The following is an 18,277-nucleotide window of genomic DNA, read 5'->3' on the forward strand; positions in this document are numbered from 1 at the left end:
TGTATTAAAGTAATGTACTATTACTATCATTATATATGCAATAAAATTGAAGATTTCAGTGCAATCCAGCTAAAGTCAATACTTGTGGGGTCGTTTTTCATGCCTTTTTCTATTCTCTCATTTATTTAATCTGCATGTTCTTTTAAATAAGCCTGATTTCAAAAGAAACAACAACAAAAAGTTATTTTGCACTCAAACTGGGACATGTTACATATCGTAAGGGCCTCTTTTTGTTTCCGAGCCATGCTTTTCAACCTATCCGCAAACGAGGGGGAAGGTAATTGCTTTGGGCGGACAAATTTTGATGGACAACCGCAATATCCATTCCCAGATCACATCATCTTTCAAACTGACCAATAGTGTCACTCTCTAGTCAAATCTTGCCGCTGAGTCAGAAAAGTGGGAGGTGTTTTGAACCAATCCCCGCCTACTTACCCAAAGTTAGGTTGCGCGAGGGCTGCAGTTTCAGTTTGTTTCATTCACCATTTTGAGTAGCTGAAGGTAAAATTTAAACTAAAAACATTAGTAGAGCACGAGCACTTCCCGTGTTTTTTAAATTCCAACCACTGGGATAGGGCGTTGTTTTCGCGACGTCACCTATATCTTACCTTGTATTTTAAAAGACCACATTTTATTTGCATTTCCCCTGCTTTTTCTTTTGCTCTCTTACATTTTTAACCTCTACAGTATTCCTGCAAAATGGCAAGACCAGTGAGGTACGTGGGTTTACATTCTTCCTGCTTTTGCGCTGTGTTGCATGCACACTAGAGCTACTATTAGGCTTCACGCATGTGCTGTGCATGCATAGATTTGGGATACAATGGCTTTATTTCTTAGCTTTTTGCTGTCGTTTGTGGATGCATGTTGCTTTCGTTGTCTTTCCCATTGGCGAGGGCTACCGATGTCTTTTTTCTTTTATTTAAATGGCTGTAATGTGCACGTTTCCAATGTGCATCAGCCAGGATTCTGCAATGTGATCTTTCTCATGCATCACACACACACACACATGTTACAGAGGAGATATATATATATATATATATATATATATATATATATATATATATATATATTGATTTTTGAGAATAACCAAAAGGATTCACATGTTAGCCACTGAGAATATGGCCTCCCATTCATCCTCGCCAATGCTTTAGGAGGGGTCATAAAATCCCACACTGGAGGCGCTCATTGGCCCATACAAGTGATTTTGCATCGTTCAAGACAGGCAAATATATGCGCACGTTACACAACACACCTCCTTATGGTGCAGAAATATAATACTGCGACATTTGTTTGTTTTATCTTTCAGTAAAACGCGTATTTTCAGGTAGTGTTAAATTAACACGACGCATGTGACGTCGGAAGGGGGGCGGGGTAGGACGAAGCGACCACACCCCCGTTTTAACTTATAAATCATATTTGGCGCACGTTTTGACATAAATGAAATTAACAGACCAGAATGTGATATTTGGGTTATATTTGGTTACAGAAATTACGGAAGATTGAACATAATGCGATATAATGCGTGAATATGGTCGCGGGCCTTCGTCACGTATTGAATGTACAGATAAATGTGGCATGCGGCCCTTATGATCAATCACCATGGAAACCGTAGTGTTCGTTGAAATATATACTACATTTATTTGTTAATTTATTTAAACTGTTATAATTTGATGGCAATGAAAACATAAATAATAATAATTACTAATTAAAACTATGGCTTATGTTTATAAGGGACATAACAACTTTTTCAATGTTATTAATAAGCTACAATGAACCATTTTGCGTCAATAAAAGTTACTCTGATGTCCTAAGAGGACAAAAATGTCTGCGTCAAATAATTCCATAATAATAATATTATATATTAATATTATTTTTCACTTTCAATTAGTAATTTTTTTAACTATCATAAGTGCTGATGCATAACTACCTAATATTCATTCATTTTCAGGATTTTAACCCATTAAATACCCCTTTGTTTTTATATTATATATATATATATAATTTATGGACCCCCTTTTTTATTTTATTTTTTATCACAGCTTGGTATATGTCAATGATTAGCAACAACATTGATTTTGATGAATATTTTTTTTTTTTGTGCAGTGTCAGATAACCACTCAGGACCTTAGAAGACGAAAATTTCTGCATTTAAAAACTGCCATAAATATTATGTATTCATATTATTTTTCACTGATGTAGTTTTTTTTATTTTTTTTATTACCAATTTTCAGGATTTTAACCATTTAAATGCCAGTTTGTTTACATAATGCCACTTTTGTTGTTTTACACACATGCACAAATATCTTAATACACACTTGCAAAACACTCTGACATCCATACCAACACACCCACACAATTGTAGCTGCATCATTTATTCAATTGGCCTGCAGTGCTCCATAATACAGCAGATTTTTGTTATTTATTTTTTTAAATAGGAAAAAAGCATGTATTTGCTCCATAGGCTAAACATGAGAAAAAGGGTGCAATCTGGTGGAAAATGTTAAAAAATAAAATAATTTTGAAGCCAGGGCTTCAAATTCACGATTTTATGCTTTAATGGCATTGGGATCAAATATTGCATTTTCAATGGGGACATTTTTTGTCCTTCAGGTCCTGAGTGTTACTATTTTGTGTACACGGTGTATTATATTTGTATTATACGAACTGATGTTGAAATATCACAATTCCCCCAAAAATACACACCTTTGGCCAAATCGATGTAGTTGGCATCAACACAGCCAAAATGATAGAAGAAAAAAAATGTCCCGAAGGTCGTACAAGGGTCTTGACTGTACCATATTCTTATAGGCCACCAGTTACCAAGGAACAAATATTACCATTGTACTATAACTACCATTGCCAGTTAACAAAAATACAATGGTATTACCATGCTTTTTGAGCATATATTGATGTACTACGTTAAGTTCCCAGGATGTATCGAAGTATCATGGTATTACCATCTCAATGCTGTTTTGAAAAAGGTTAACTGTTTACCCTGGTTACACTTCTTAATCCTTCATTATTTTTATGTTCTCTAAGTTTGAGTTTTCGTTTGAAGACTAAGTATTGTAGTTTAGATCCTCAAAAAGTCCAACTTGTAATCCTTCTAATTTCATAAAGTAGCTAGTGGTTTTTCAAGCATCATTCTAGCCAGAGTGGTTAAATAGGACAAGCCTGTGGATTAATGAAACTCTCATTGAAGTGGTTATTAAGAAACTGTTTAACAACCATTAATTCAAGTAAACATAATGAAGTGAGATGTTAAATGAGCTTTCGTTTCCTGAAGAAACGCAGACCGTCTTCTGATGTTCTTTAAGCTTGTTAAACACAATTCAATGTTACACGCACAACTGCATCACAAATGTAAGGTTTGACACTGTTACATTGTTTTGTCTCTTACAGAAACAGAAAAGTGGTGAATTACTCCCAGTTTAACGAATCTGACGATGCAGGTAAAAACTCAGCCGTTAGAAATGTTTAAATGTGTCAATGGGTCTTGTAAGTTCGTTTAATTTTCAGTACATTTTCAATTCAGAAAACACATTGGCCGTTATTCATGATACACAAGCAGAACAAATTGTGTAAATTGTCCTATTAAAATCAATGGGACCATTTTCCAGGGTTCCTACGGTCATGGAAGACCTGGAAATGACTGGTCATTTAATTTTTTTTCCAGGCTTGGAAATTCACTGAAATTTAATACAATTTCATAATTCATGGAAAAGTTATTGGTGGGGGGGATCAAACCAATGTATTTTGGTTTTGACATTGTTCTTGAATAAAGCAAAACTCCCAAGCTGTAGTGATGTCCCAGTTGTGAGTGAATTGTTCTTTAAAGTCAGTTCTATTCAACATATTAGTCAAAAGAGTTCACAAATGGGTCTAAGTTATTCATTTGCAGGTTGCTCTGGATCAAAATGGTTTACAAAAACAAAACATTTATGCAAGAATGGCATTATTAATGATTTGAACGCCAATTCTGCTGCTGTTTAATAAATTAGACCCATTGGGTGAATCTCTCAAACTATCAAGAGCAAGTTTATTTTTCTCCTGCAGATTCACAAATCACAATCTCTTTACTGTAATGCAATAAGTAACCAGACCAAGTACAAATAAGGGAGGATACATAATAGTGGTATTTGTTGTACTGATTTTAACTTCTGATATTGTGTCTGGATGAAAAATCATGTTTTACAGTATGAGTGTCATTATTTTTGCATTATGATCATTTCAGGAGATAGTGTGCTTAACTGACAAAGGTCACAAGTGGAAACATCTTGGAGGAATAATTCACCCAAAAATTTTAATTCTCTTATCAATTACTCACACTCATGCCATCCCAGATGTGACTTTTCTTTCTTCTGCAGAACACAGATTTTTAGGAGAATATCTCAGCCCTGTAGGTCCTCACAATGCAAGTGAATTCTGACCAGAACTTTGAAGCTCAAAAAAAATATTGACAGCATAAAAGTAATCCATAATACATCAGTGGTTAAATCCATATATTTAGAAGTGATATGATAGGTCTCGATGAGAAATGGATACATTTTTAAGTTTTTATTTTTCTATAAATCTCCACTTTGAAACCGCCCTGTTATAACTCATTAGTTATTTCTCTTGTTTTGCTGATGTGTTGTGCTTATTGCCACCTACTGGGCAGAGAGGAGAAAGAAGGGAGGGTTTAAGGAAAGAGAAAATTAATGAATCATATGTGCACAACAGCACAGTTGGTGGCAATGTGTTGAAAGAATGAGAATTGGCAAAAAACAAAAGAAATCGGTCCTTTGGTGAGGCCCAGGAGGGCTGGTTGGAAGGGGAGATTGATAGTAAAAAAATACTTTAATATTGACTTGTTTCTCACCCACATCTATTGAATCTCTTTTGAAACATTCTGCTTAAAGGTATAGTTCTATATATTCTCCTCCCTGCCCAGTAGGTGGCGATAAGCACAAAGTATGTGAATCAGCAAAAACAAAAGAAAAGGATTGTGAAATTGGAGATTGAATAGTAAAAAAAATTAACCTGAATATTGATCTATCATAGTGCTTCTGAAGGTATAGATTTAGCCACTGGAGTCATGTGCATTACTTTAATGCTGCCTTTTATGTGCTTTTGGAGCTTCAAAGTTTTGGTCACAATTCACTTGCATTGTATGAATTTAACTGGGATGGCAAGATGAATTTTCATTTTTGTTTGAACTATTCCTTTACTGGTTCAATATAGGCTTAATTTTCATTATGCAAAATAATACGTTTTTGATTTTAGGCTTATTGATGAGATAGTTCAGAGAAAGATTCACCCTATTATTAAAATTTACAGGTCAACTTGGTGACCTTTCATTGACCGTTTGGTTTACAGATTCTTTGATTGTGCAGTTTTGCATTTCATTGTTTGGGCCATCTCATTTCTGTCTCTAGATGAGGACTATGGGAAAGACAGGGAAATTGTAAAGAAGGTTCGTGCTCCCCCTCGTGAAGTCAAGCACAAGAAGCCCAAGAACTCAAAGGAAGAGAGGTAAGAATCCCTTCAATTTCAGAACTGTGGTGTAAAACTTTATATTTATCAAATATATAGGAAGTAATACATTTTATATGATTTAATGTAGATTAAACAGTGTATGTATTAATCCCATAAAAACATATTTAGGTTGCATTTTAGCCAGTTTCTCCCCAACATATGGGGGGTGTAATGAGATTTGGGTCACAATCTATTGCAGAACACAAATATTTTTAGAAGAATATCTCTAAATTGTAAGTGAATGGTGACCAACTCTTTGAAGCTCCAAAAAGCGCACACATGCGGCATAAAATTAAACAAGACTCCAGTGGTTTAATCCATGTCTTCTGAAGCTATCCGATTTTGTTTTAGAACAGACCAAAATGTAACTCCCTTTTCACTTTATATGATGACATCAGCGGTCACCTTGTCAATCATAAATATAAGCTCGATTACACTACCTATAGTGCCATCTAGTGCTCTGCGTATGCGTCTGGCACTAGGAAGTGTAATCGAGCTTGTAGTCATGATTGTGCCTAGTCTCTAATCAATGGCAAGATTTACAGTGGAAAAAGAAGTTCTATTTTGGTCTGTTCTCACCCAAAAACCGATTAGATTACTTGAAGACATAGATTAAACTACTGCAGTTTTATGGAATACTTTTGTTGTCTTGTGTATCTTCAAAATTTGGTCACCATTCACTTCCATTATGAGGAGCTGAGATATTCTTCTAAAAATCTTAATTTGTGTTTTACAGAAGAAAGAAATTCTGACACATCTGGGATGACATAAGGGTGAATAATTAATAGTTCACCCAAAAATGAAAATGTTCTCATTATTTAAAGCAAATGTAATTTCTTGTTTCTTTTATTAAAGGGGTGAATTTTCACCCGGACATGATCTTGACAGGTTTCATGAGATTTCACCAATATATGTTTGTGGATCTCAAGGAATAGTTCATCTTTTTGAGATACATTTCCTTCTTATATAATTAACCACACCCACATAAGTGTTAGTGGTTAATTATAACTAGGAAATAAATCTCATGCACGATGGAATTTTTTTTGACAAGATCAATCTGACATTTCTGATGGCCTACAATCGAGTCTACCTCTTGTTTTGCAGTGAGGATTCAGATGACAAACTCTCCAAATCCAAAAATGATTCTGCAGGTATCTATGACTGGTCATTGAAATCTCACTCAAAGATGCATAAAAGATGATTCAGTTCTAATGTTATGTTGTCTGGTAGATGACTTGGGTAGTGATGAAGACAACAACTTTGGAAAGGAGGAAGAGGATGAAGATGGAGGAAGTGACTATGATGATAAAAAAGCCAAAAAGGCAAAGAAAGCAAAGGTGGAGAAGCCAGGCAAACGGTCACTGAAGAGGAAACGAGGTGGAGGTAAGCAACAACAGTTATATGCTAGGTGTGGGTGAGAAACAGTTCAATATTTTAAGTCCTTTTTTACTATCAATCCCCACTTTCATATTCTCTTCTATTTTTAGTTTTTGGTGATTCACATTCTTCGTCCATATCGCCACCTACTGGGCAGGGAGAGTTTTTAGAACTATCCTTTCAAGGAAAAATGTTAGTCTGTCACCATTCCTGTTCATTGTATGGAAAAAGGATGCAATGATAGTGAATGGTGACCAAGGCAATCATTCTGGCTAGCATCTCCTTTTGTTTTCCTTTTGAAGAGGAAAGTCATACGGGTTTAGAACAATTCCAGTTAAGTTCCAACTGTTCATGTGCATTTTGTTGATATTGTACATGTTTGACATTTCTCTGCAGATGACAGCGATGATGATAAAGAAGTGAGCAGGAAACCCAGACAGGTGAGGCAGGCTGCATCGAAGGCTGTGTCCAAACAGAGAGAAATCCTGCTGGGAGATGGAGGCAGTGAGGAGGAGGAAAAAGATGAGGAAGAACAGCCGTTCGTAGACCGTAAGTGTGCAGCTTTAACTGTAAACATATATACAAATAAAAACCTAGCAACTAGGACTGGGTATTGATACAGATTTCAATTCCAGCTTATATGGCTATATTTGAATTATAATGTCCATTTTGTTTAAATTGGAAATAAATTCTCTCTCAGCTAATGCTGGGGCAACTTCTAACTCAGTACATTATTAAAATCTTTACATTTTTATTTTAGCATAATTTTTTCATCATTTTGGTCATATCTTAGCATTTTAAAAATGTGTTCCATATTGCAGACTATTGTTTACATGTGTAATTTGTTCTATTTAAAAGAATTTAACAGAACTGTGAATTAATTAAATATGTTAACTAATTAATCAGACATGTTTTCTGTGGTTAATTGCGATTAATCGTGGTACATTTAAATATAATCATATATTTCCTTGCATGAAATTGGTTAATCATCGTTTATGTTCATTTAAATATAACCCTGTTAAAATGTTTGTTTTTTTGGCAGGTTGTGTTAGACATTTTTACTGGCATAAATCTTTGAATCAAGTATACTGTAATGTATGTATACATCCCATAAGATCAGTGGACATGCGATAATTAAAAGTGGGGCAAAATCTTCTGCCATTTTCCAGTGGAATTTGTATAATTAGATCAAATGAGCAGATTAATTTCATATCAATATGTATTGGTAAGAGAAACTTCAGTGTGCATTGCCAATGCATTATTAGTTGGTATACATGCAGATATAAAACATATTTTTTTATAGGTTTAATTTGCTGTAGTTAAAAATCTTAAAACTATTATCATATCTGGCTGCTGTTCAGACTCGATTATGCACATGCTGAGTCGTCTCTTTCACTTTTTACTGGTACAGATGAAAGTGAGTGTGCTTTTTAGGGTGATGCGTAGAATTATGGCAGCTTGTCTATCTCTGCCACGCCTGGTTCACTGCTTGCGGGTGAAGTCTCGATTCTCTGTACAGTAAATCCACTCCCGTGCATCGCATGTAATGAATAAGCTTGCACTGCTATACACATCAGTATCTGTGCTAGAATGTGCTGTCGAGCATGTACCTCCTGGAAATGTGTATATATGTCAATTTAGCCACAGGTACATTTGAAAAACATTAGTAACGTTTCAGAAAGTGAAAAAATGAATACTGCATTAATTTACTTTTACTCATTAAACATCAACTATTAAATGCATAAATTAACATGTTAAATTTGTTGAACACATGCTAAAACGGTACTGTTTCTTTGAGAATAGTGCAGCGAGTTTCTGATGGTGAGTGAAATCTGAAAATTTACCAGCCAGGGGCTAATGACCGACATTTAAGTTGCATAGCGCAAAATGTTTTTTCACATGCTAGTGATTTAGATGAGCGCACCCATCTGAAGCTCTTTTAATACATGAAATCCTCTAAAACAACCATTGTTCTCTAAAAGTTGCGTTTGTGTTTAATTTTCACCTACATCCGGGAGAAACGGGGCACCGGTTTGATTTGTGCTTTCTTTGTCTTTTATAACTTTGTTGCGCTTTAATGTCATTCAGTAACACACTGACATGTGTGTTGCCATGAAATCAGAGACCCTCGAAATTCGAACACAAGTACTGCTCCGCAAAAACTTTTTTAATAATAACTGGTTCAAAATCATGTCTTGAAGCTACTAAAACTGATCACCCAACAATCAAAGATTTTAATCAAACTGTCATCTCTTGAAGCAAAACGTTTTAATATTATTTTCTGCTGGGTACGTAGACACAAGAATCTCCGGTAATGAACAAGCAGACTGCCAGAGTAGCACTAGCTACTGAACCAGTAAAATGCCCTATACCTTCCACAGATCTGAAACCAACTCTGAATGTATATATCAAAACAAAAAATTGGCAGTCGGAGTGGGATCAATGTTTAAACGACAAATTACTGGAAATAAATATTGTTGTTGGAACAGGATATGGGTTCCCTTTTAGTAATCGCTGGGATCATTTACACGATGCCGGATAGGACATACAATACTCACACCAGTTTTTACTATCAGGAGAAAATTCACCCAAGTGCTCATCTTGTCAGAACCCACCATCCATTAAACATATTTGTCATACCTCTACACATCTGAGGAACCTGTATTATTCAGTTGGTACTTTTGAAAAGGTTTTTAATCAAGTGAATCCAAATTTCATTTTAAAGTTTTTGGGAAAAATGAATCTTCAACACCGTATTTAACTCTGTTTTTAAATAACTCAACCTGCCTCCCGCCATGAATATAGCCAAAGAAGCTGGCATGGCAGAAAAAAATGAAAGAAACAAACATGAACACAAATGGTCACAGGGTCGCATTTTAGTGACTGGTGTAAACACCAATGATTCTCGCCTGACCACATGTGATCGGATCACCCGAGATTCCTTTTAATACCAGGTGTAAATCGAGGGTTGACTAAAAGATTAATCTTGGTATTTAAGAATAAATCCCGAAAAAAAAGTTCAAATGAAGATTATCTGAATCACATTTTTTTATCCAGCCCAATTGCCAACACCCTGACAACCACCCACAACATCTCAATGCCTTTTACCACTTTCTCTGTTGCAGAAGAATCAGGCAGCGATGATGACTTTATGGTCGATGACGATGATGACAGTGACTACGGACGCTCCAAAAAGAAAGGCAAAAAAGTGATTCAAAAAGGAAGGAAAGTGGAGAAGAAAGAAAAGAAGTCTCCTAAACCCCGGCTAAAGGCCACAGGTAGCCACTGGCACTTTTAAGATAAAGGAGTTACAGTATCGCTAAAAAGTTATTGAACACTTATAAAAGCATGTGGTAATTTTTTTCCCCCATTAAAAAAAGTTTTTCTCCTAAAGAAATGAATTGTAATTTTGAAACATGATTAAAATCATGAGCACTCGCATGAGATGAGGATTATATTCAAATTAGTAACCTCATAAAAGCTGTTTAATTCTACATGGGGCAGGGGCACCCTCATGGGGACTGCCATTTTAGAATCACATGACCAGCTGAATACTACTCGATTAATCTCAGTAACTCGTTTAAACACTGTCAATTAAATGAATCATGGCTGATTGTAAATGGTGAATTTCTACAATGGCTGAATCTATAACTGAAACTATTGATTTTAATGATGCTGCATCCACACCACAAGGTGTCACTGTAAGTCCAAGATGACGCCAACAAAAAGTTACTGAGTGCACATTTAAGACGCACTTAAAATGTCTGCATGTCATTGCATTGGAAAACAACGTACATAACCTAGTGGCTCTGCAAACAAATGATGCTGAAAACTGACTTCACTTTTCTGAGCCATTTTTGCATTGAAGGAATATTGCGGGTTCAATACAAGTCCACATCATTTGTGGCTTAATATTGAATACCACAAAATATATATACATTTATTTTGTTGTTGTTTTTTACTTGACCCTCTTCTTTAAAAAACAAAATAATTTGGGTTACAGTGAGGCACCTACAATGGAAGTGAATGGGGGGCCAATTTTTGAACGTTAAACTACTCAGAAGTATAGTCACAAGATAAACATTGTATGTTAACATGGTTTTAGTGTGATAAAATCACTTGCTAACCTTTTCTGTGTGAAGGTAAAGCCAATTTTACAACTTTGTTGCCATGACAATCTAATGTCAACAAACCATAAACTACCTTTTAAACAACTTTACTGCTCAAATAATACATGATTTTTAACAGAAGTAGTAATGGGAGTGCTTTTATAAAATTATAAGCTTCACATTTCTGCTTTTAAACTCTCCAAACATTGGCTCCATTCACTTCCATTGTAAGTGTCTCACTGTAACATAAGTTTATTTTTTAAAGAAAAGGAGGGATGAGTCAATTTTGGTGTTATTCAACATATCGTCACAAAAGCTGTCAACTGAGTTTTACTTGTGTTGGTCCCAGACAATTCCTTTAATTTTTTAATCAACTGGTGTCTATGTGATATTTAGTGGATATATGAAGTCAGTTCCCCTCAGGTACACTAACGTTTGCCTCTATTCCATGCAATGAAAATGGATGGTTATTTTCACTGGAAAGCTCCAAAAAGGACATATAGCACCATAAAAGTAGCCTATATCAAAAATTTTAAATGTTTCTCATGCATATTATTACCGAGCCCAATATGCATGTCTGTTTTTAATTACACGCAAATAAAATTTGAGAGCCATGGCAGAGGGAAAGATTTATAGTAGCAGGGATGTAAACTATTCACCTTTTGGTTAAAGACACCTTTTTTTTTTTAAGCTGATTTGCCCAAATTGCATGGAAATTTTCTGCATTTTACTTACTAAAATTGTTTGACATGGGTACTTTTTAAGTGTAAAAACTTAAAGCTTTAAATATAACAAGCATATCAACTGAAAATATTCTGAGTTTTTTTTTTTTTTTTTACCTCATGAGTTGAATAATGACATATGTTGCTCACAAAAAAATAACATACAGGTGAAACTCGAAAAATTTGAATATCGTGCAAAAGTTCATTAATTTCAGTAATTCAACTTAAAAGGTGAAACTAATATATTATATAGACTCATTACAAGCAAAGTAAGACATTTCAAGCCTTTATTTGATATAATTTTGATGATTATGGCTTACAGATTATGAAAACCCCAAATTCAGAATCTCAGAAAATTAGAATATTACATGAAATCAATAAAAAAAAAGGATTTTAAATACAGAAATGTCGGCCCTCTGAAAAGTACAATCATGCATATGTACTCAGTACTTGGTTTGGGCCCCTTTTGCATTAATTACTGCCTCAATGCGGCGTGGCATGGATGCTATCAGCCTGTGGCACTGCTGAGGTGTTATGGAAGACCAAGATGCTTCAATAGCGGCCTTCAGCTCTTCTGCATTGTTTGGTCTCATGCCTCTCATCTTTCTCTTGGCAATGCCCCATAGATTCTCTATGGGGTTCAGGTCAGGCGAGTTTGCTGGCCAATCAAGCACAGTAATACCATGGTCATTGAACCAGGTTTTGGTACTTTTGGCAGTGTGGGCAGGTGCCAAGTCCTGCTGGAAAATGAAGTCAGCATCTCCATAAAGCTTGTCTGCTGAAGGAAGCATGAAGTGCTCTAAAATGTCCCGGTAGACGCCTGCATTGACTCTGGACTTAATAAAGCACAGTGGCCCAACACCAGCCAATGACATGGCTCCCCAAACCAACACAGACTGTGGAAACTTCACACTGGACTTCAAGCATCGTGGATTGTGTGCCTCTCCATTCTTCCTCCAGACTCTGGGACCTTGGTTTCCAAATGAGATGCAAAATTTGCTCTCATCAGAAAAGAGGACTTTGGACCACTGAGCAACAGACCAGTTATTTTTTTCTTTAGCCCAGGTAAGACGTTTGACATTTGAAGCCCATGTCCAGGACCCGTCTGTGTGTGGTGGCTCTTGATGCAGTAACTCCAGCCTCAGTCCACTCCTTGTGAAGCTCCCCCACACATTTGAATGGCCTTTTCCTGACAATCCTCTCCAGGCTACGGTCATCCCTGCTGCTTGTGCACCTTTTTCTTCCACACTTTTCCCTTCCACTTAACTGTCTATTAATGTGCTTTGATACAGCACTTTGAGAACATCCAACTTCTTTTGCAATTACCTTTTGAGGCTTTCCCTCCTTGTGGAGGGTGTCAATGATGGTTTTCTGCACAACTGTCAGGTCAGCAGTCTTCCCCATGATTGTGAATTCAACTGAACCAGACTGAGAGACCATTTAAAGGCTCAGGAACCCTTTGCAGGTGTTTAGCTGATTAGTGTGTGACACTTTGAGCCTACAATACTGAACCTTTTCACAATATTCAAATTTTCTGAGATTCTGAATTTGGGGTTTTCATAAGCTGTAAGCCATAATCATCAAAATTATATCAAATAAAGGCTTGAAATATCTTACTTTGCTTGTAATGAGTCTATATAATACATTAGTTTCACCTTTTAAGTTGAATTACTGAAATTAATTAACTTTTGCACAATATTCTAATTTTTCGAGTTTCACCTGTATATTCCAATTAAATATTCTAAAGCCATGAGTCTTATAGACTACTTTTACGGTATATGAAAAAAAAAATCCACATTTTCATTCTGTGGAAAGGAGCTTGGAAATCTCCTTTTTGTGTTACACGTCTGAAAGTCATACTTGGTTCAAATATTTTAATAGCCCAGAAATGAAAATTTTTGTTTCTTCTGCTGAACACAAGATTTTTAGAAGAATATTTCAGCTCTGTAGCTCCATACAATGAAAGTTAAAGGTGACCAAAACTTTGAAACTCCAAAAAGCACAAAGGCATCATAAAAGTAATCCATTTTACTTCAGTGGTTTAATCAATGTCTACAGAAGTGATCCAGTAAGTTTTGGGTGAGAACAGACCAAGATATTGATCCTTTTTCACTTTACTTCTTGCATTACAATCTTTAGACACGATCATGAGTTCAAGCTTGATTACGCTTTCAAGTGTTTGATGCATGCACAGAGCGCTAGATGGTAGGAAGTGTAATCTATCTTGCAATCACAATCGTCAAGAAGACTGCAATCTCACAATTTATAGTGAAAAGGAGCTATATTTTGGTGTGTTCTCATCCAAAACTGATTGGATAACTTCAGAAGACATGGATTTAACCACTGGAGATTTATGGATTAGTATTATGCTGACTTTATGTGCTTTTTTTGAGCTTCAAAGTTTTGGTCACCATTCACATGCGTTGTATGGGACCGACAGAGCTGAAAATAAAAAATCTTAATTTGTGTTCTGCAAAAGAAAGTCCCACATCTGGGATGGCATGAGGGTGAGTAAATGATGAGAATGTTTATTAAATTTTTTTGTTGAAATATTTTTGAAACTTCCCTTTTTTTTTTAATTATGATTTTACTGCAGTTTTATGTAAAAGCCTTGCACAGATCCACTATACAAGTAGCAGTATAGTCTTGTAAAAAGCCTCGCATGTTTGTTTGTTCATCAGTGAACCCCAGCCCTGTGAAAGGTAAAGGGAAGGGTCGCCCCAGTGCAGCTAAAGCGCTGGAGAAATCCTCACCCAAAGACGATGAAGAACCAGAGAGCCCTCTGGAAGATGAGGAAGAAGATGAGATGGAGAAGAAAGAGTCTCCTCCCAAAAAGACAAAGGAAGACGCCCCTGAGGATGAGGAAGAGGAAGAAGATGGCTCAGAAGAGGAGGCTCCATCTGGGGAAGATTAGCCATGTTATTAACGACTTCCCCTGCTTCTCTTTCCCTTTACACTATTTCCTATTTGTCTTTTTTTTTTTTTTCTTTTTTTTTTTTTATTCCAAGTTTTATTTTTTTTTTTTAGTGTTTGTTGTGGCCTGGCACAATGGTTTGAACGTTTTTTTTTTTCTCCTTGCCTATAAATTCCATATCGCAAAGGACATTTTCCAAAACTTGTGAGCATATATCTCTATATATATTATTGAGTAAAATGTGTCTGAGTCTGTTTATTTATGGGTATGAAATCCCAAGGGAAGCCCGATTTTTCCAACCAGTAGGTTAGGTGCTCACCCAGGGAAATATCATAAAAGTTTTCTTTGAAAAACGTTGTCAGCCTTTGTGCAAAAGCTCATTTATTTGTTTTTATGACATGTATAAAGCTTAAAGTTCACTCTGTCATGTTGTGACCAATCATTGGGCTGGAAACACAAATTTGTGTAAATTGTTCGTGAAACCATTTTTAAGTAATTCGTTGCTGTCAATTCAATGTGGCAATTTACAGAACAATGCACCTCATTCATGAAACGCAAGCAGAACAAATTTCTGTGTAAATCTTTCATAATGCCGTTCTTGCATAAATTGCATCAAATAATTTTGTGTAAATTTGTTCGTAAAACCGGCAATTTTGCGGAACCGTGGTTTTACAAACAGTTTGCGCAGCGGTTCGTTTTGCTCATGTTTAATGAACCAGGCCCATTGTTACATAATGTCTTATTCAATTTGTTCGTCAAACCATTCTTATGTAGTAATAATAATATTTTGGAACATTATTATGAACCATTTCTACAGAATTTATTTTCATGCATGATCCCCAATGAGTTTGCTGTGTCGTGACTTCTCCAGAAAGACATTTGTTACACAATTTCCACTTTTTTTTTTTTTTTTTGTATCCCAGTACTCAAGTCGTTTTGTATTTATTCAATATGCGCTACTAGCTCTTTTTTTTTTTTTTAAATATATAATTTTTTTTTTACCAGATCAAACGCAACGATGGGAAAATGCATCTACACCAAGACAAACTCATGTTTGGAGAATAAATTTTATCATATTATTGTATTTTTTATTTTAAGGTTTGGTTTTTATTTCTGTAAATGAAAGGTAACACTTTTCCAGGTTTAGAACAAGTTGAGCTTGTGGTATGCTGTACATTACCACAGAAAATGATTTGAATTTGAAACTCAGTTTGTCAAAATATGCATTAATAGTTGGCACCTATATGTCAGCGGGGCAAGCTCAACTATTGCCCCATAAACTTCTATTGTAAGTGTTTCAACACACTTTTTTTTTTGTGGTTGTTTTTACAAACTGAGCTATGAATAAAAATAGTTTTTGGTGTTCATCCACACCATGCCGCAAGATACCCTTTATAGAGCTTATATTGACTTGTATTAAACCCAGAAATGTTCTTTTAGGAATTTAGTTTTGTTTTTCAATTTCATTGTTTTTTTCTTTGTCCACTAGATCATCTCGTATAAAGGCTGCAGTACGAATGCTTTCATCTCTTTTGTCAGAGAAGGCCTGCATGAGCGTGCTGAAACCGGTCCTTTAAACAGTTGATCGTACCGTCAGGAAATGTGAATCTGATCTGAGGTCGCGCACATTGTTGCTGCCTTTCGAAAACGTTTTTATTTTATTTTTTTATACCGCAGAGTTAAACGTTACAAACCAGTGCTAGCTTTGACATACCTAATTTGTTTGGAGATTGTATTGCAGAATGTCGGGGAAGGTCTTTCATTTAGCAAATCACGTAAATATTGTCGCTATGTACGCCCTGGATCAGTTGTGTTTGTCATGACAGAGAAAGGCATATTTGCACTGTGACGTTGGAGAAGAACTGTACTATTCATACCATATGTGTGTTTGCTCGTAAAATATATTTCTGTTGCTGCTTGTTTTTAGTTTCAGACACATATATGATGTATATCCCATAATGCATTAAAGGGGCTTTTCTGTCTGCAGTGCATAAATTGCATCCTGATATGGTTCGATCTTTCTGCCAGGCATCTCTCAATATTTTCCACTTGTGCGGTCTAAATTGGTTTTTAACCTTGCAGTCCTAAAACACATATGAATGTTTTGTCTTTTGTGCTTTTAAAATTTTATTTGAAATTGGTTTCTTCATTTTTTTTCCCCCTCAGATTTTTTTGTAATGTTTGTTTTTTTAAGAAAAGAAATAAAATGTATCTTCATTTTAATGACAAACTTTGTATGCCTTTTTCTGTGAAAGTTTGTGCCTAGAACTCTCATGTTTAAGCTCTTATGGTGAGATTGCATAATTTTTCACAGCTGGTAATTCCAATAAATCGGTAATCAAATATGATACGATAACTATTTGTTTTTAATCAAAATTGATGTTCCTTTATACATATTAGTCAGTTTAGTGGTCATATAATGTAACTTCACATTTGTGAGAACTGTTTAGACTTCATAAAGTGAAGACCGTATTGAATCGCTTAAGTACAAAGTTTTAGGAGTTGTTCCGCAATAAGAACATGCTTGTCCGACTCCTACTTGTTAACTGGAAAACAGGCTTTTGTCATACTTTTTCCATCCCATGCACTGTTCTTTTCATATTCAAGAAATTGATGCTCCAGTAAAATGCTGTCCCAGATAGGCTCTGCATGCAATGATGTCGTATAATTTTAATAACAGGTTCTCTAGCAGAAGCAGGGCATTACCAGTCATCCCAATTAAAGAAACATTTACACCATTCTACCTGATTGGTTGTGATTCTCACATTTACTTTAATCACGCATTACAAAATGGTATATTAACATTTGTTATTGTAGGCCTAGCATTCATTTACCTGGTGTCACTGTTTTCACATTTCAAAACTGGCTTCGTGCAAGTCGCTGCCTTAAAACAAAGACATGATAAACATATTTTGTATATACAGTACCATGAAACTAATATTATACTAATTTCAAAAATGCACTATGCAAACCATAGTGTTTCAGCAAAAATATCCATATGACAGTTGTTGGGGAGTAACAGAATACATGTAATGGATTAAGTATTTAAAATACAAAATATAAGTAACTGTATTCCACTACAGTTACCATTTAAATCATTGGTAATTAGAATAGTTACATTCAAAATGTATTTTCATTACTGAAGAAATTACTTTGCATTTTATTGTCATTTGTTTAATTTAATATTTAGTCCTTTCAGATGGAAAACATTTATACATATAAATGATGCGATCCAAAGTGCATTTGAACAGCGGTGAAACACTTTCTTATGATGTGTTACATTCATACGAGCAGACAGAGAAGTACGTTTGGAGCAGAAGAAATAGAAATAAACCTTGTGTAAATTGTCAGCTTTATGCTAAGCTAAAATGCTATTTATTGCCATTTTACATGTACATGTGACCAGGCAAGATCATGTTTTTTATCAAGAAAATTCATGTTAGATCATAATTTATTTTTATTTATTTTTAAGACCTTTGATTTTAGGGCAAAAACTCTTATTCTTGATAATACTTTTTGTATTTTTTTCCTGTAAAAATATCTGAAAATCCTTAAAACATGATCAATTTGATTGATATGGTTTTAGAAACAACACTGCATTAGATATTTAGGTTTTTTAGAGAATATATTTTTAACAT

At 35.2% G+C, this 18,277-nt stretch overlaps 1 protein-coding gene across 1 annotated transcript; it reads left to right on the forward strand.

Annotated features, from left to right (window-relative positions):
- The first annotated feature begins 485 nt into the window (after positions 1 to 485).
- On the forward strand, positions 486 to 16,861 carry LOC127632654 (nuclear ubiquitous casein and cyclin-dependent kinase substrate 1-like). The gene is made up of 8 exons (XM_052111363.1): positions 486 to 716; positions 3,403 to 3,452; positions 5,418 to 5,514; positions 6,622 to 6,668; positions 6,748 to 6,900; positions 7,291 to 7,443; positions 10,020 to 10,172; positions 14,407 to 16,861. The coding sequence occupies exons 1-8, from the start codon at positions 700 to 702 to the stop codon at positions 14,637 to 14,639; spliced, it is 903 nt and encodes a 300-aa protein (XP_051967323.1). The 5' UTR covers positions 486 to 699; the 3' UTR covers positions 14,640 to 16,861.
- The last annotated feature ends 1,416 nt before the right edge of the window (positions 16,862 to 18,277 follow it).

This window comes from Xyrauchen texanus, chromosome 39 (assembly GCF_025860055.1).
Source record: "Xyrauchen texanus isolate HMW12.3.18 chromosome 39, RBS_HiC_50CHRs, whole genome shotgun sequence".
In the NCBI taxonomy this organism is placed as follows: Eukaryota; Metazoa; Chordata; class Actinopteri; order Cypriniformes; family Catostomidae; genus Xyrauchen; species Xyrauchen texanus.